Source organism: Puma concolor, chromosome B4, assembly GCF_028749965.1.
Source record: "Puma concolor isolate L17-30 chromosome B4, mPumCon1.1.hap2, whole genome shotgun sequence".
Lineage (NCBI taxonomy): Eukaryota > Metazoa > Chordata > Mammalia > Carnivora > Felidae > Puma > Puma concolor.
This window is the reverse complement of record NC_141673.1, coordinates 81,993,758-82,012,070: the sequence shown is the minus strand read 5'-3', so window position 1 is coordinate 82,012,070 and position 18,313 is coordinate 81,993,758. Positions and strand designations below refer to the sequence as shown.

At 39.3% G+C, this 18,313-nt stretch overlaps 1 protein-coding gene across 12 annotated transcripts in view; it reads left to right on the top strand.

The window, feature by feature from the left end:
* Positions 1-18,313, top strand: part of PPFIBP1 (PPFIB scaffold protein 1) — a 173,461-nt gene that overhangs the window by 148,278 nt on the left and 6,870 nt on the right. For 9 of the 12 annotated variants that reach the window (XM_086713770.1, XM_086713768.1, XM_086713766.1 and 6 more), the window contains 11 exons: positions 3,034-3,146; positions 3,749-3,805; positions 6,180-6,240; positions 6,615-6,644; positions 9,839-10,010; positions 10,495-10,527; positions 12,653-12,803; positions 13,084-13,212; positions 14,710-14,860; positions 15,556-15,667; positions 15,805-15,893. In XM_086713770.1, coding sequence (XP_086569896.1) covers positions 3,034-3,146; positions 3,749-3,805; positions 6,180-6,240; positions 6,615-6,644; positions 9,839-10,010; positions 10,495-10,527; positions 12,653-12,803; positions 13,084-13,212; positions 14,710-14,860; positions 15,556-15,667; positions 15,805-15,893 — 1,098 coding nt within the window. The remainder of the gene's footprint in view (positions 1-3,033; positions 3,147-3,748; positions 3,806-6,179; positions 6,241-6,614; positions 6,645-9,838; positions 10,011-10,494; positions 10,528-12,652; positions 12,804-13,083; positions 13,213-14,709; positions 14,861-15,555; positions 15,668-15,804; positions 15,894-18,313) is intronic. The other 3 variants (XM_086713773.1, XM_086713772.1, XM_086713776.1) reach the window with 1 other exon arrangement.

The window sequence follows — 18,313 nt, the reverse complement described above, 5'->3', positions numbered from 1 at the left end:
CTGAGTGGCATCTTTATTTTTCCTATCTGTTCCTGATAATTACATGGTGAGAAAAGGAAATTTGAATTGACTGCAAAAGAATTCAAGGAGGAAACAATTAACATTTCTCTCTTAAATGTAAGACAGGGCTAAAGGATGTCATTAATAAGAAATTAGTGGGTAAGGGAAATTGGAGGGAGGTGGTCAAAAGGTACAAACTTCCAGTTATGAGACAAATGAGTGCTGGGAGTGTAATGTACAACATGATGCTTATAGTTAACATTGCTCTCTGGTATATTTGAAAATTGCTAAGAGAATAGATCCAAAAAGTTCTCATCGTAAGGAAAAAAAAAATGTTTTTCCTTCTTCTTTTTCTTTCTTCTTTCTTCCTTCTATTCCTGTCCCTTCCCATCCCTTCCCTTCGTAACTAGACAAGGTGATGGATGTTAACTAGGCTTACTGTGGTGATCATTTCACAGTAATCTGTAAGTCATTATACTGTATACCTTAAATTTATATACTGCTGCATGTCAGTGATATCTCCATAAAATTGGAAGAGAGAAACAAAGAGTTAGTTAAGGAATAAGAAATATTTTAGAGGGAAAAAAATTCCCTACTTGCTAAATACATATTTAAAAAAATTTTTTTAACCTTTATTTATTTTTGAGACAGGGAGAGACAGAGCATGAACGGGGGAGGGTCAGAGAGAGAGGGAGACACAGAATCTGAAACAGGCTCCAGGCTCTGAGCCATCAGCACAGAGCCTGACGCGGGGCTTGAACTCACGAACCGCGAGATCATGACCTGAGCCGAAGTCGGACGCTTAACCGACTGAGCCACCCAGGCGCCCCGCTATATACATATTTATATTGAAGGGAAAACTAATATTTGACAGCCACTGAGTATGCTGCATGTATACAGAAAGATAGCTATTCCATGTAAGATATGCCTAGATAATCTCATATCCTTAACAAAAAGCCTTTGCTATGTGAATTCTACTTTAATGAGACTTTTAGTTTGGAAACAATGATTTGATGATGATTGAGCATGTTCAGCGACTTGGTTAAAGGAAAGCTGGGAGGGAGATTTTGAGGTTGTAGTTAAAGCCCTAAAGTTTGAAATGAAATCAAGAAAATGGGTCACTTGGTTAGTGGAACCATCCCTCCCACCCACATCCCCATGATTAGGAACCCAAGGAGCTACTGTAAACTTCGTACCACAGGGGTAATGGCTCAATAAGTGGCCCAGAACTAATCATAAAGATTCAAACTTAAAAAAAAAAAAAAGATAGTGCAATAATTTCCTATTTTACAATAAATACGACTTGCTGTTAACAAAATTCAACCGAATGGATTTTAAAGTTCTTACTGGCTCTATTCATCAATTCATGAATCGAGGGACATTCACCTTAGCAGGTGGAAAGGAACTCTAAGGATCTGTACAAAATGAAAGGCTTTTTTAGGCAGAAGGAAAGAGGAACAGGGGGTCATGCTAGGCATTTGCTGGTTGGTTCGAGTAGGGTTACTTTCCTTATGTGCAGCGAAGGGGAGTCTTGGAGCAGGGTCAGGTAACTTGTGTAGAGAAGGCAAGCACTAATTGGTTGACCTAAGCCTGCCTTTTCTGGGCACCGAGCCTTCTCTGCACCGAGCATAGAAATTTAGCTAAGTTTGGGTTTGCTGACATGGAGCTTAATACAGGCCACTCCGTCTTGGGCCCAATCGGGTTATTTTAACAGACTTCACATGTTATAACCGTTTATAGTGTCAAGGGAGGAGACCACCCTCAGTAACTGAAACAGAAATCCACAAAGCTAAATTTATTGCCTATTTATTTAACAAAGGGAACTTTGTTGGTCTCAGACAATCTCTTCAGCTGATCATATGTGGGGTTTCGGGGGATGCTTGGAGCTCGGGGACTGGTGGCCTTGCAGAGACTGGAGTGAGTTGACATCAGCTGTGAATGTGTGGTTACAAAGGTGAGGCTGTTGACTGATTGGCCTCTAGATGTGTGTTCACTGGTGTGAATCCCTACCTGCCTGGTTGACTTCAGAAGTGAAGCGCTGTCACTAATTGGTTGACTGGCAAAGTGAATTCACTGAGGTGAATTTTGTTTATTTTTCTTTACCAGAGTTGTTTTTAAGTGTTTGGTTTATTAGTTTATGACATGCTCACAACCTAAGTACTCTACAGTTGTCAGAAACTATTTAAAGCCAGAGTATAAAATTTCTTTTGTAGATTCCATCCCTAGAATACGTAAGGCATTTGTTGGGGAAAATGTGCCATGCATTTTTGTTGTGGCTCTAATATTGTTATTAAGCAAAGCATTTTAATTGTATCCACAAATTAACCAGTTTGAACAACATTCTGTGTTAGACTGGTGGTAGAAATTAAAGTGAAAACAGGGGTGCCTGAGTGGCTCAGGCAGTTGAGCGTCTGACTCTTGATTTTGGCTCAGGTCATGATCCCAGGGTCGTGGGATGGAGCCCTTTGTCAGGCTCCAGGTACTGAGCATGGAGCCTACTTAAGATTCTCTCTTCCTCTGCCCTCTCCCCCAACCTCTCTAAAATTTAAAAAAAAAAAGATAGAGAGAGAGAGAGAGAACAGAGGTGTGTTTACAAAGCGCTTTACCCAAATCTCATCTTAAATCATGACAACCCTGTACGGTAGGCATTGCCATTCTCATTTTGCAGGAGAGAAAACTGACACCTAGTTAAGTGACTTACCTAAGGTCACTTAGGCAAGTGTGCCAGAGCCAAGATTTTAACTGGGACTTCAAGTTGTCAGGATTGGCTATTAACTTACTTGATGGGATTTATTATGTTTTATTCAGAACCAAGTTCACGGATGACCTTCCTCCAGAAGGTTTTCTCTGACGAACACTTATTGATGTTTATATACTGAGACTGTTTTGTAAATATAAGAATAGCGTGCTGAACCCAGGTGTATGAAATTTTATCGATAGACCGTGTAATTGTCTTACTTCTTTTTTTTTTTCTTTGTAACTTATGTTTTGTTTGATGGATTGATTTTTGGCCTTTTTGTAATTACATTACAGTTCCACACCGGTATCTTGCAAGTTTCGGTCCCTTCATTATTGCCAGCATCTAAGGGCTTGGAAATTTCCGAAAAAGCAAAATTGCCTCAACCAGAGACTTCGTTTGAAGAGAAGTACGTCATTTATGTTCTGACATTGCAATATAAATGTTCAACAGAGTAGGTCAAGCAAAGACAAGGATGCGCTGCATTCATTTACAAACATAATTTTTCACAGGGGCAAGAAACAGGAAGGCATGGGCCAAGGGACTTGAAATCAGTTCTGTATTATTGAAATAAAAGGTGTGGAAGCAAGGAGTCACAAGAGAGGAGTCAGGGGAGGTATGGTGGTCAGGTTAGAGAGGGATTTTAGGGCATTTGGGCTTTATGTCTAGGTCATAGGTGGCCGTCAACAAGTGTTGCCAGGTCCATAGTGACAGTCATGTGCCTGAGGCTGCCTGCAGGATGGCTGGGAAGGATTCAGGACAGGGATACCCTAGTTTCTCCATCAGCAAGTAGAATTTTGAGGGAGCATATTCTCAATTGCTTAGTCTTACAATTAGACCAAATAAAAGAAAATATAATGGAGTATTTGTAAAGAGAGTGAAATATATTCCCTCGCACAGTTTTTTGTTTTTGACAGTTGTGTTCACTTAGAATATGTATGCTCTTTTACTCTTACAGGGTATAAATTCTTTTTTTTTCTTTCTTTTTTTTTTTTTTTTTTTACATTTTAGTGATGGAAAAATAATCCTTGGTGCTGCTGTTGAAACCCAGCCTTCTGATAGTCTTTCGTAAGTCATATTATTGAATGTAAAAAATGTCACTTGAGACCTGGCAGAGAGGAAGCTTCTATTACACTAACAATAACCAAAATTAAAAGCAAATGACTCTGAGGCCTGAATACATTAATGCAGGTGTAGTGGTTGGATGGGGGTGCAGGTGAGGTTTGTAAGTTAACAAAGAAATACTTGCTCGTTGACCATTATCTCATGCCAGGTTTTTGCCCATCTTTAACCTTCCTTCATCAGCTTTCATGTGAAGTTCAGTGCTTTGAATTTGAGGTTTGCACTGACTTGCAGTTTTACTCTAGCAGAAAAGAGTCACAGAGGATGGTGTGTTGGCTGGAAAGGCTACAATGGTTTTTTGCACTTTCAGGGTAGTAAACCAACCCAACATCTGTGTTTATCCAAGTAAAAGTCTGGATTAAATTAGGAAAATATATGTTCAGAGCAGTACTCAAAGATGAGATCTTTTGTTTATTTTGTTCTTTTATTTGGTAGTCAACACTTTTTTTTCTTTTAATTTTCTTTTTAATTTTTTTAATTTACATCCAAATTAGTTAGTATATAGTGCAACAATGATTTCAGGAGAAGATTCCTTAGTGCCCCTTACCCACTTAGCCCATCCCCCCTCCCACAATGCCTCCTGTAACCCTCAGTTTGTTCTCCATATTTATGAGTCTCTTCTGTTTTGTCCCCCCCCCCCTGTTTTTATATTATTTTTGTTTGCCTTCCCTTATGTGAATCTGTTTTGTCTCTTAAAATCCTCATATGAGTGAAGTCATATGATTTTTGTCTTTCTCTGACTACTTTCACTTAGCATAATACCCTCCAGTTCCATCCATGTAGTTGCAAATGGCAAGATTTCATTCTTTTTGATTGCTGAGTAATACTCCATTGTATATATTTACTACATCTTTATCCATTCATCCCTCGATGGACATTTGGGCTCTTTCCATACCTTGGCTATTGTTGATAGTGCTGCTATAAACATGGGGTGCATGTGTCCCTTCGAAACAGCACACCTGTATCCCTTGGATAAATGTCTAGTAGTGCAATTGCTGGATCGTAGGGTAGTTCTATTTTTAGTTTTTTGAAGAACCTCCATACTGTTTTCCAGAGTGGCTGCACCAGCTTGCATTCCCATGGTAGTCAGCACTTCTGGCAACTTATTTACATGTAAATATATGAGAATTGCCTTTTAATTTTTTTTATGTTTATTTATTTTTGAGAGAGAGAGAGAGAGAGAGAGAGAGAGAGACAGAGTGCAAGTGGGGGAGGGGCAGAAAGAGAGGGAGACACAGAATTTGAAGCAGGCTCCAGGCTCTGAGCTGTCAGCACAGAGCCTGATGCGGAGCTCAAACCCACGAACTGCAAAATCACGACCTGAGCTGACGTCAGATGCTTAACCAACCGAGCCACCCAGGTGCTCCCAATTTTTTTTATTTTTTTTTTAGTCTTTATTTTTGAGAGAGAGAGCACGAGCAGGGGAGGGCAGAGAGACAGAGAGGGAGACACAGAATCCGAAGCAGGCTCCAGGCTCTGAGCTGTCAGCACAAAGCCTGACGCAGGGCTTGAACCCACGAACCACAGGATCGTGACCTGAGCCGAAGTCGGATGCTTAACCGACTGAGCCATCCAGGTGCCCCGAGAATTGCCTTTAAAAAGGTTCTTTGTATGTTTATATTATTCTGCCTCTTAGAGGAAAGATGTTGCTTTTTTCTATCTCTTTTTTAAGCTGGTCACATATTCCTGCCTTCAAAATCTGAGCAAGACCAGCTCTATATAATTGAATGCTACTTATGTGAAAGAAAGTCTCTGGATGTTTACAGGGTCACTTTGCCTTTACTAGGATAGTAAATAAATTACTGTGGGCAGCAACGGGGATTTTTCTATTATGCCTTGATCATAACTATAAAATGAAGTGCTTTGTCAGATTCAGAAAATTGATTCCTTTGTGAACTGAATTGTAACGCTTTGGTCCTTTATTTTAATTACAAGGATTATATATAAATAGTATGTGAGTATTTTGAAAGTTTCTGGTGTAAATGTATACAGGCAAAGGATGCACCACTAGTCCATGGAAAACACTGTTTCACTTTCAAATATTGACATCACAGGGATAGTCCTACGTGTTTTTCCAGCTATCCTACCATGTGCAGGACATTTAGAGTTATTGGCAGGACAGTTAACCACCTCGCTTTTAAAAGAACGAAATGTTATAATTTAGTTAAGCACATAAGTGACTGCCTGAATCCAGAGTTTCTTTTATTACCAGGATTCGACCCACACACAATTTTAGTTTCTTTCCAAGATACTCTACTTAGAAACAGTGGCACCAGAGGCACTTATTATCAATCCTTATTACTATTATTGTTATTTTTAGAACTTCGAGTCTGCAAAAGTCCAGCAGCCTGGGCAATCTGAAGAAAGAGTCATCAGATGGGGTTGGTTCTGTTTGTTTGTTGTTGTTGTTGTTGTTTTCTCTTGGTTACCCTGAGAAGAAAATCTTCAGGGTTCTTCATATTTTCCATTTTGCAGATAAAACTCTTTTAAGAAGAGCTTGTAGTTTCTCTAATGAAAAATTATTAGATATCACTGTTAATGGTGAATATTAAGAAATGTGAATATGAAGGATTGAAAGTAGTATATAAAACAAAAAAATGAAGACTTTAATAAACCATTACTGAAAGTAAATGAAACTGAAATTGTATAGCTTTGAAGTAGATGTAAATTTAATTTATGGAATTGTATGTGACACATTCTCAATATATAAGGGATTCCTGTAACAACCTTAAAATACTGTTGTTGTTTTGAACAGGATACAGAGTCTGTCCAGAAGCCTTCAGAGGTAATTTTTATGTCTAGATTATAATACAAATATGTTTGAGACTTCTAATACCTGTGATTGCTTAAATGCCTCCAAAAAACCAAAACTTAGAATCTCTAAAACATGTTAAATGAGAGAAGCCAGACACAAAAGATCACACATGAAATGATTCCACTTATGTGAAATATCCAGAATAGATAAACCCATAGAGACAGAACACAGATTGGTGGTTGCCAGAGATGGAGAGAGAGGAAGGGAAGCTGCTTAATGGGTAAGGGGTTTTATTGAGAATGATGGAAATGCTGTGGAACTAGGTGGATAATGGTTACACAACACTGTGATTGTACTAAATGCCATCGAATTGTTCGATTCAGAGTAGTTACTTTTTATATTTCACCTCAATAAACTGTTGTAAAAAAACAAACCAAAAAACCCCAAACACTCAAATCAGGCTGTTGATGTTCTTAATGGTCATACTTTGACTTCCTTAGACCTCACAAAAAGTCCTTCTTAGATCACCAGTCTTAGACCAGCCATTCATTTACTATAGCCACTGTCTGTTTACAGCAAACATTTTGGTGGTTTTTTTTTTTGTTGGTTTGGTTTTTGTTTTTTGTTTTTTAAAGACATTATCAACAGGGGCTCTGGTTCTTCTTTCCTCTGATTTTTAATCATCAACTTTGTAAAGGGTAGAGAGGCTATTGGTTCTGGTAGAGCGGCTACTTCCAAGTGCACTCTCTTGACTGTTGGCTCTTAATGCCTTGAGCCATAATGTAGGTATCATTGATGAGACACAGACAGTCTCTACAGCTGTGATTACAGTCATTCTCTGTCCTTTTTGTCTTTCCAGTTCAATAAATTATTAAGTGATTTTGACATCAGTAATGACACAGATAACAGAATCACTGAATTGTAGCACCTACAAACTTGTAGTTATGATGAGCAGTAGATACGTAGAATAAAATCACCACCTTAAAGCCTGTGTCCCCTCTTCCCTTTCTCCACCTCTGCAATAAAAGAAACAGAGGGCAAGAGATTTTAGAGAAATGAAAACATGCAAACAAAAGCATCTTTGTTTGGATAATACTACAACAATATAATAGATCATCTTTCTGTAACTGCATATTCAAATAACCAGAAAGCTCAAAAATAAACAGTAATTTTTTTATTTAAAAATTTTTAAGTTTATTTATTTTGAAAGACAGCGTGAGTAGGGGAGGGAGGAGGGAGGGAGGGAGGGAAGGAGAGAGAGAGAGAGAGAGAGAGAGAGAGAGAGAGAGAGGATCCCAAGCAGGCTCTGCTCTGTCAGCACAGAGCCAAATGTGGGGCTTAAACTCACAAAACCGTGAGATCATGATCTGAGCCAAAACTGAGAGTCAGATGCTTGACTGACTGAGCCACACAGGTACCCCAAAAATAAACAGTACTTAAATTATAACTTAATAGTTAGATTATGGGGCGCTTGGGTGGCTCAGTCAGTTAAGCGTCCGACTTTGGCTCAGGTCATGATCTCACAGTTTGTGAGTTTGAGCCCCGTGTCGGGCTTTGTTCTGTCAGCTCGGAGCCTGCAGCCTCCTTCGGATTCTGTCTCTCCTTCTCTCTATGCCCCTCCCTCACTCGTGTTCTATCTCTCTCTGTCTCTCAAAAATAAATGTGAAAAAAAAATTTTTTTTTTTTTTTAAATAGTTAGATTACTAAGCAGGCTCAGTTGGTTAAGTGTCTGACTCTTAGTTTCAGCTCAGGTCATGATCTCACAGTTCCTGGGATCAAGCCCCATGTCAGGCTCTGCACTGACAACATGGAACCTGCTTGAGATTCTCTCTCTCTGCCCCTCCCCCACTCATACTGTCTCTCTTTCTCTCTCTGCCTGCCCCATTCACATGAACTCTCTCTCAAAATAAATTAAAAAAATAATACAAGTATAACTTAATTACAGTTCTTCATAAATACCTTGAAATATTGTGGAGAGCCCAAGTGGCTTCTAAATCAAGGAAGAAAAATTTAATTATAGCAAGTTTAGTTTTGATGTTAAGTATATCTGCATAGTCTTTGAAAATTAGTCATCCGTGTTTGGTAACTTGCAGGCAAGATATGAATATATTCCAGAACACCACTTAAAAAAAATATTTAACAGTCACTGATGGTGTCTTCATTTTATTATTAATTCTTTGAGAAGAGGGGCACCTGGGTGGCTCAGTCGGTTGAGCGACTGACTTCAGCTCAGGTCATGATCTCATGGTTTGTGAGTTCGAGCCCCGCATCAGGCTCTGCTGACAGCTCAGAGCCTGGAGCCTGTTTCAGATTCTGTGTCTCCCTCTCTCTCTGCCCCTCCCCCACTCATTCTCTCTCTCTCTCTCTCTCTCTCTCTCTCTCTCTCTCAGAAATAAATAAACATTAAAAAAATTGTGTTTTAATATTTAACAGTCACTGATTGTGTCTTCATTTTATTATTAATTCTTTGAGAAGAATATTTAAAATAACTAGAGTAGAATCTCTTTATACTGCTGGTGTAGAAGTGGGGTTAATGCCTGCTTTGTAGAGTGATTATATTATATTGGGCTTCTACTGATGCAGTTATATTACAAAGACTGAACTGTGTTATAGCCAAATATGTGTCATAATTGTTAGAAAAATAAGAAACCTACTGGTGTTCTGGTTATGTAATATCTTATTTCCATGTCCTTGAGGGAAATGAGGCAAATAAAAATTGAGAATTTTTTTTACAGTGTTGGCTTTTTTTAAAATTTTTTTAAATGTTTATTCATTTTTGAGAGAGAGGGAGAGAGAGCGTGCATGCGCGAGCAGGAAAGGGCAGAGAGAGAGGGAGACACAGAACTCGAAGCAGGCTCCAGGCTCCATGCGGTTAGCGCAGAGGCTTGAACTCACGAACTGTGAGGTCATGATCTAAGCCAAAGTCAGACACTCAACTGACTGAGCCACTTAGGCGCCCCAAATTTTAGGATTTCTGTACCTTAAATATTTCAAGTCCTAAGCACGTGAGTGATGACCATGTTTTTGTTGCTGCCATAGCTGTTGTTTTCTTAAGTAGCTTTCAGCATTGACCTTTTAAACTTATAATATTTGTAATCAATCTGTTAGTTCCATCATTTTTCAAAATAAAGTCAAATATGTAACATATCAGGTGTTGCACCCGGCATGTGCTAATAATTATGCAAGTTAGTGCTGTGTTACATTTATTATTACTTCTCTCTCAGGATAAAACTCCGGCAGAAAGCAGCCCATTTGGAAGCCTCCCTCCAAAAGCTGCAGGGCATGATGCCTCCATGGATGACAACCCCTTTGGCACTCGAAAAGCCAGATCTTCCTTTGGGCGTGGCTTTTTTAAAATAAAAAGTAACAAGAGGACAGCAAGTGCCCCCAACTTGGGTATGTGTGGCCAAAATGCCTTTGCTTTAATTCTTTCAGAATGAGGAAAAGATCGATCTCTTCCCTCGTTCATCTATTTGTGTGTTTTTCTCTTTCTCAGAAATGAAGGTGTATGACTTGGGGGAAAAGTTAGGAAAAAAAAAAAAGGCTTCCATCGGTTGAATTCAGTGGTAAAGATAGTTCTGGGTAGGCTCTCACCCTGCTCTCCTTGTTGGGGCATAAACGTAGAGGAAAGACCAAAAACCCTGATGCCCTCTGACTTCATTGTAAACAGCTTCTCATCTGTTTTGAAAGTGGGTAGATTAACCCCATATTGAAACTGCTAATGGAGTCTGCAACGTTGGAAGCACAGTGTGGTGCTTGCCTTTCCTCCCACTGTGTGTAATTTGTGAGTAGGAGTTTGATCCGTGTTTCATTTTGCCATTCTCCTGTGTTCTCTCCATTGGGCTGCGTGTGATTGTGTGCGTTGTTGGGATATCTGAAGATCGTAAACGAAGTGCCAGTGCACCCACCTTAGGTATCGTACCCCTGCATGCCAGCCTTTGCCAGTGCTGTCCTCCAAACTGAGCTAATCCTTGCCCTGGGCATCTGTGATCTCTAGAAAGTGAGCTGGCAGCAATCAGGAAATGTAGTCCTTTACTCCAGAGAGTTCCTTCCACCTCCTGCTGAAAATTAGGACTCTCTGTAGAGCCTATGCTTCCAAGCCTAAATGCTGTTTTAACCCATGCTAATGACACCTCGCGAGGGGCTCTGGGGGGACCTGGAAGTGCACACAGCACCCCTCGGAGACCAGGGCAGGACTATCCTGCATCATAAATTCCAGCCTTTTCACCCTTCGAGTGCACACTGTCTCACACTAACTCCCAGGTCCCAGCAGTACCTTCTTCTCCATGTTTACGTTATCCCCAGAGAGAAATGTTTTCAACCAAATAGAGAAGTCTGTAGAAGATGTTGAATATGGTCATCTCAGACTTACTTCATTTGGGGGACATCATTCCGACATTGATTGCTTTGAAGATGGAGGTGACGTTTAGTGACACCCAAAGGAGCTCTATGTGATATCCGAGGAGTCACCCCCAAAGTGATTTAAGGAGAGGGGAGGCTCAGTAGGGAAAAAGCATCCTCAAGACAAAAAATAAGAATAGGATGCTTCTTAAATGAGGGTGAGTTAGGCAACATTTTCAGGCATGCCAGTACCCATGATGGCTTTAGGGTTTCAAAGGCTCCTTTGGATTTTGGTTTTATTATCTTGCGTAGGTACCCACATGCCTCTTCATGTGGGTCAGTAAAGGTAACCTCTCTCTTTGTAGTCTTACATTTCTAGGATAAACATGGGATAAAATCCAGACAACTATTTTCAAATTTTTTTGCATCTTTCTCAGAAGAAATAAATTGTCAATGCTAAGAGCCGAGTACTGCTTATTATAACCTATAATCACAGCTGTGCTTCATAGAAAAGTCAATCTCTGCAACTTTTTATCTTGCTGAAACATCGTTCCTGTGATTTGTGTACAATTTTTACTTTCCTGAAAAAGCATACAGTCTCACATTGAGGAAACAGTACCCCTTGTGTTTGCTAGTGTGGGATCATCCATGAAGGGACAGCTGAATGAATTAAGCTAGTTAATGCTCAGAAACTGAGGAGTAGCAAATTTGGATGTTATTCTTTCAAGGCAGAATCAACAGGCACTGATTTTATATCTAAAGAAAAATTTATGCCTATCAGTTCATTCTTTTCTCAACACATAACAAGAGATAAATAGGAATACATCTCTTGCAAAAAGAATTGATGGAAATTGGTAACTGAGATTTGATGTAAATGGCAAAGGAGAGGAGGGAGTGAAAAGACTATGACAAAGAGTTTGAACTGGAGTAAGAGGGAGAATATTAATTAGTATTAAGGAAATATTTAAAAAGCAAATTTAAGAGAAGACTCAGGAAAATTGCATGGTTTGTTGAGTTCAAGATGTCCCTGGCACACCAAATTGGGAGTATCCATAGATGTTCATATACTGAGCCTGGGGAGAGAGATTAGGTCCACAGGTTTTGATACCAGCTGCTTATATATGAGGGAAGCCATCATTTAGTGCTGAGTGTGGAGTGGGTGAGCTTGTCTAGAGATCCTACTGAGGGGACGTAGAGCAGAATCTTGGAGTGAAAGAGGAAGAGAAAACAGGTGCTACAGCAAAGAAGAAACTATCAGATGGCAGATTTGGGAGAGTGTCATAACAAGAAGGTGAAGGAGATGGTGATGTTGAAGAATGGAGGAGGGAGTCCACAGTACCAAGTGCTTTGCGAAGATTGAGAATGATTTCATTATTAATTCAATCACTCGAGGAAAGATTATTACAATCCTCTCATACCTTTGAATCTCAAAGAGGCTATCACTTGTAAGTTAATCTATACACAATATCATACAAAATATTCTACATACTGTTAATTTATACAGAACAGCCAACAGAGCAAAACATACATCTGTGTTCCATTTTTAGTATTTGTAGGGTGCTATTTGTAAATCACTGATGAAAGAACAACAGAAGAAGAATGTATAACAATTGCTAAAACCAAAAAGGTTAATAACATTTAGTCACATTCATTCCATACTTAAAGCTCATTGAGTTTGTATTCTGTTCTTGGAATAGCTGAAACAGAGAAGGAGACAGCTGAGCACCTAGATCTTGCTGGTGTATCTTCCCGGCCAAAAGATGCGCTGGGAAGTAGTCCCTTCCAGATATCTCCGCCATCGCCAGATTCCAAAAAGAAATCCAGAGGTATCATGAAACTCTTTGGAAAGTAAGTAACAGAGCACACAAATGGAGTGGGCTTTGTATTATATGTTGCTCAAACGTAGGAGTAAATGGAAAATTGGCGGGAAAGAAGTGTGAAACTTTAAGTCTTTTGTGTTCCCTTTATGGAAGGAAGATTGTGATCTGGCATTCATTAACTCATTGGGTCTCAGTTAACATTGAAATCCAAGTATCTGTTCCGACCATACATAAGCAATGGTCTGATTAAAGTCTAAGGTCTCTTCAGGTCTCATACAGGGCAACATGGTATTGTGTCTTCTGTTCAGACTTAGGAGAAGTCAGTCAACTACATTCAATCCAGATGACATGTCTGAGCCTGAATTCAAAAGAGGAGGAACAAGGGCAACCGCAGGGCCGCGACTGGGTTGGTCTCGAGATTTGGGACAGTCTAACAGGTGAGAACAGCCGAATGAATGAACTTTTTACATGTCTACTTAAGTGTCATGGCCGTGAACACCTGCGATGTTAGTATTGTCCCTGGGTTGGATGGTGGAATCCATTGCTTACTGTTATGCCTAGCGAAAGGGTCCATCATCTTTATAGGGCAGTGCCATTTGGCATTGGTTGGTGAAAATCATGCAGAAGATGGGGGGCTCTGTGAGCTAGGGGAGGGACCAGAGCTAAAGTGTCAGCAACGTCTCGGTTGGAATGATTTTTGGACTTAAATTTGACAGAGAAAATAATTACTGTAAGTACTCTAAAGCACAACTCTGGAGAGATGGGATAGCATAGTCGTTAAGTTCTGGACTGTTTGGATCTGATTTCTGGCCTTACCACTTCCTATAACCTGGGTCACCTTGAGCAACTACTTCCATGCTCTGTGCCCTTGTTTCCATGGTGTTAATTAGTACATTCCCCAAAAGGTAATTGAGTTTATATGCATTAAGTATCTGGCAAATGGTAACTGTTCAAGCAACATTAATGACTAATGGATTCTGTGAAAGCACCTAAAGATGTAAATTCTATCAGAATTATTAAATTTATCAGGACCTTGTGATGTTTTCTCTGTTAAGACTCTGTTAACTTTTCCTTCACTCTTATCCCAATTTAGGGCCGGTTTGAGATTACTACACTGACCTACTAAGAATAAAGAGGGTGGGGTTGGCAAACATCTAGTACAAATCATTGATACTAAATCTTTTGAATGTGATAATGGGCTCGAAACCCTTTAAACATGGTCCCTCCCACTCACGCAGAAGACTGGACACAAGTTTCATCAAGGAGGAAACTCTGGCTTTCTTCAAATACTGGAGTCTCGTTTGCCATATGTTCTCTTTGTACACAGTAGAGGACTTCCTTGTGCTTTAGAAAAAAAAAAAGTCTTGTTTATTTACATATTTTTTTTTCAAAGAGGAACGCACTGTGTGTCAAAGTAAAAAACCAAAAAACCCAGAACTTTGCTTTGATTACATTTTTCTTTTGTCGTTGTTTACATTTTTCTATACTCAGTGATGGCATATTGCTCTCTTCCCATTGGTTACCACCTGGAGAGAAACCATAATTCTGCTAAAGTTAACTCAAGTTAGACTTGATTTCTTTCAGTCTAACCTAGTGTTTTCTGTTTTGGAATTCAGTCTTCAAGCAACATTGATTGAAACTAGCACAGTGACTTGACTTGTTCTTTCAACTTGGTTTTCTTCCATATGACACGTTCTTGCACAATCATATTGAATCTTTTGTAGTTACATTTGAAATAAAAACCCTGGTCTTATGAGGTACTTTTAACTCCAGTGCCATTTCCTCCTCCAAATATGTCCTGAAACTTTCCATGGTCAAATGGGTACCACCAGGGAATTCCCATGTCAATTCGATATATAGTTGTTCAGTCTTGATGATAAGTCACAGGGTTGGCCTCTGAATTGTTTTTCATGCAGTTGTTCCTTTTCCTACAGTGACTTGGACATGCCATTTGCCAAATGGACCAAGGAACAAGTTTGCAATTGGCTTGTGGAACAAGGCTTGGGGTCCTACCTGAATTCTGGAAAGCATTGGATTGCATCTGGCCAAACACTTTTGCAGGCTTCTCAACAAGATCTAGAGAAGGTGACTACTTCTCTGTTTGTTTAGACAATGGATACTGAGAAAGAGACTATGAATGTAGGATTTCTAGAAAGGGGAGTGGGTGGAGCCAGTCAGTACTCTTGAAAACATTTATGTTTTCTGCTTCACACTCTTTTTTTTTTTCTTTATTTCACGGACTTAACAAGAAGTACCTGGTCTTAATGGTTCTTTATGAAACATGTAAGCCACTGGGCATTTTAACGAGAAATAGTTGTATCGACATAATAATAAACCTTAAGCTCATATTTCTCAAAATCATTCTGTGGCTTAGCATGGGCCCCACTTCTCAATGTAACGTATGCAATTCAGCTTTACATTAAGGGGGAAAGAAAAGGAGCCTTACATCTTATGTCTAATTATTTAACATTTCTTCCTAATTATTTAACATTTAGTACAAAAACAGTAGAATTTTTCTTTTGTGTGCTGTAATCCCAGTCTTGCGAAGGAAGGAGCCTAGTAGGGAGTATAGCATGCCACTAAACTAATTGCAGTGGTCTTGGCTTTCTAGAGGGCTTTTGTTCAGCAACATCTCACTAGCCTGAGTTAGTACACTGATTTAATGTGATTGTTGACTCTTTAACACTAGCTTCCCTTGGGGAGAATTTGCATTTTTTGCCAGTGGTATCCAGCCCATATTGACAGAATTGTAAAGCTGGTGTTTCTGTTTATTATTTTAGGAACTTGGAATTAAGCATTCACTTCATCGAAAGAAACTCCAGCTGGCACTGCAAGCCCTGGGATCCGAAGAAGAAACCAATCACGGAAAGCTGGATTTCAACTGGGTCACTCGTAAGAGGGTTCATTCATTTATGAATGAATGAATGAACGAACAAACGAATGAATGAAAAAGTAAAGCTGCTTTTTCTTTTTAATCATAAGTACAGGTGTTCTGTGCCTCACTAACAACACTGATTTCTCTCCTTTAGGATGGTTGGATGATATTGGTCTCCCCCAGTACAAGACGCAGTTTGACGAAGGACGAGTAGATGGTCGAATGCTCCATTACATGACTGTTGTAAGTGATTTACTCCCAGTTTTTTTTTGGAGGTGGGGAGAGGTAAAATTGTTTTTCTCTGAGAAACACAGAAATAGAGTGAGTAAAATACATTGTTTTCAAAATGATTCCACCAGGGTTTGAAGGTGTTGCCTTAACTTGAGAAGAGCAGTAATATTTTCTGTTAAGTTGAAGTTGTAGGATTTGATGATTGCAACACCACTGGGAAATTTGAAACTCTGATTTAAGCTATGTGAAACCTAATCTAAACTAAGCTGTCCATGGGGAACCTGGGTGGCTCAGTCAGTTAAGTGTCCAACTCTGGAATTTCTGCTCAGGTCATGATCTCACGGTTTGTGAGATCAAGCACCATGTTGGGCTCTGTGCTGACAACACAGAGCCTGTTTGGTATTCTCTATATCCTCTCTCTCTCTCTCTCTCTCTCTTCCTCTCAAAATAAATAAATAAACTTTAAAAAAATAACTAAGCTGTCCAGAAAGTTGATTTTATATATATTCAACAATGTACAATTGAGGTGCACACTTTGCATAAATGTTCTAGTATGTGAATTATATGTAATAAAGATGTTTAAAAACTAGAATGTAGAGTTTTGAAGCCCTGGCAATTTCTGAGTTACACATGCCTATATGCAGTATCCACTCAGAAGAGACCGTCCTTCTGACCTGACATCTACAGAGACTTGTCTTCTCTCCTCCCTTCCACTTTTGAGACTATTACCTGAAACTTGCTTCCTTTCCCACTTCAGCTCCATTTGACTAGGGCAGGAGTTACCAGGGTAAAGAAGAAGTAGGGTGAGGTAGACCACCTCTGATTCCTTCATTATTGTTCCTTATTTTTAGCCTTCCATCCAAGAGGTGGAAGGACTTGTCCCTACTTTACAACAGTGGGGAGAGACAGATTCCAGGAGAACCTATTCTAGATTCCATAGGACTATTAGTGTACTATTACATTAGATGCTTTTATTTAAAGGGCCTTTTGTCAGCTGGGCTCTGGAACCATCTACCATAGTATCTTCTTTAAATAAGTTGAAATTTTCAAACACCAATTTTTTCAGGATCAAATTTGAGGTTCATCTGATGGGCTTTGTTTTCTTCTGTGTCATTGAACCCAAGTCCATACCTTGGTGGGCACGTAACGTATACCTGCTTGCAATAACACCCAACATGTGGTACATTGATTGAACATTTACTGTGTACCAGGCACTCTCTTGCAAGCACTATACTCATATTAATACTCAAGTCTCAGCAGAACTTGAGTTAGCACTCTTCTTGTCCCCAGTTTTTAGACGAGGGAGTGAAAGAACTGAGAAATTGAGTAACTTAGCCAGCTTTCCACAGCTGGAAAGTGGTAGAAAGTCACAGAGCATTTGAACCTAAGCTTTTTCCAGATTCCTGCTCTTAATGCTCAGCCTAAAACAAATTTAGTAAATTCTTGCCTGCCCGTCTAGGTATAGGTTTGTTCCTGCAGGAATGCGAGCAGATTCAGGCTTAAAATCACAAAGGAAGTGCATATAACTTTTGTGGCTATAAAAGAATATATTATCCTAGAAAATTTGACCCTAGGAGTTCTAAGTCACAAAAAATCTGTTTTTTTTAAAAAAATTTTTTTTTCAACGTTTATTTATTTTTGGGACAGAGAGAGACAGAGCATGAACGGGGGAGGAGCAGAGAGAGAGGGAGACACAGAATTGGAAACAGGCTCCAGGCTCTGAGCTATCAGCCCAGAGCCTGATGCGGGGCTCGAACTCACGGACCACGAGATCGTGACCTGGCTGAAGTTGGACGCTTAACCGACTGCGCCACCCAGGCGCCCCACAAAAAATCTGTTTTTAATGTGGTACCCTGGGTTGGATCCTGGAACGGAGAAAGGACGTAGTGGAAAAACTGGTGAAATTTGAATGAAGTCTGCAGTTTAGTTATCATTTTTTATAATCTATGTTAACTCCTTCGTTTTGATGACTATGTCATGGTTATATAAGTTGTTAACATAAGGGGAAGCTGAATGAAGGATATATGGGACTTTGCTCTGCTTTGATAACTCTTCGGTAAATCTAAAATTACTTAAAAATGAAAGCTGTTTTTAAATCTAAAAAAAGTCTGGTTTGATTTAAAAGAAAATAGCCCCTACTTTTAAAATCCCTTAAGCTAAAATAATTAGCCTTGTATATACATTTCAATCATTATGCATTTAAAATTTTTTTAATCTGGTACTTTAATTAGTTGAAAATAGCCCACCTGGGAATGTTTTGAATGGGTGTCTCGCTCTTAGATTAAAATATGTGAAATGCTCTTTCTAACTTACCATAAGGCATTGCCTTTAAGAAATTTATCCAGAAAATTTTCAGGGAAAAAATGTTTGCTCAGTTAGTAGCCTTAAGAATTTTAGCTGATTGTCTAATATTTTTATTTAAAAACTATTTC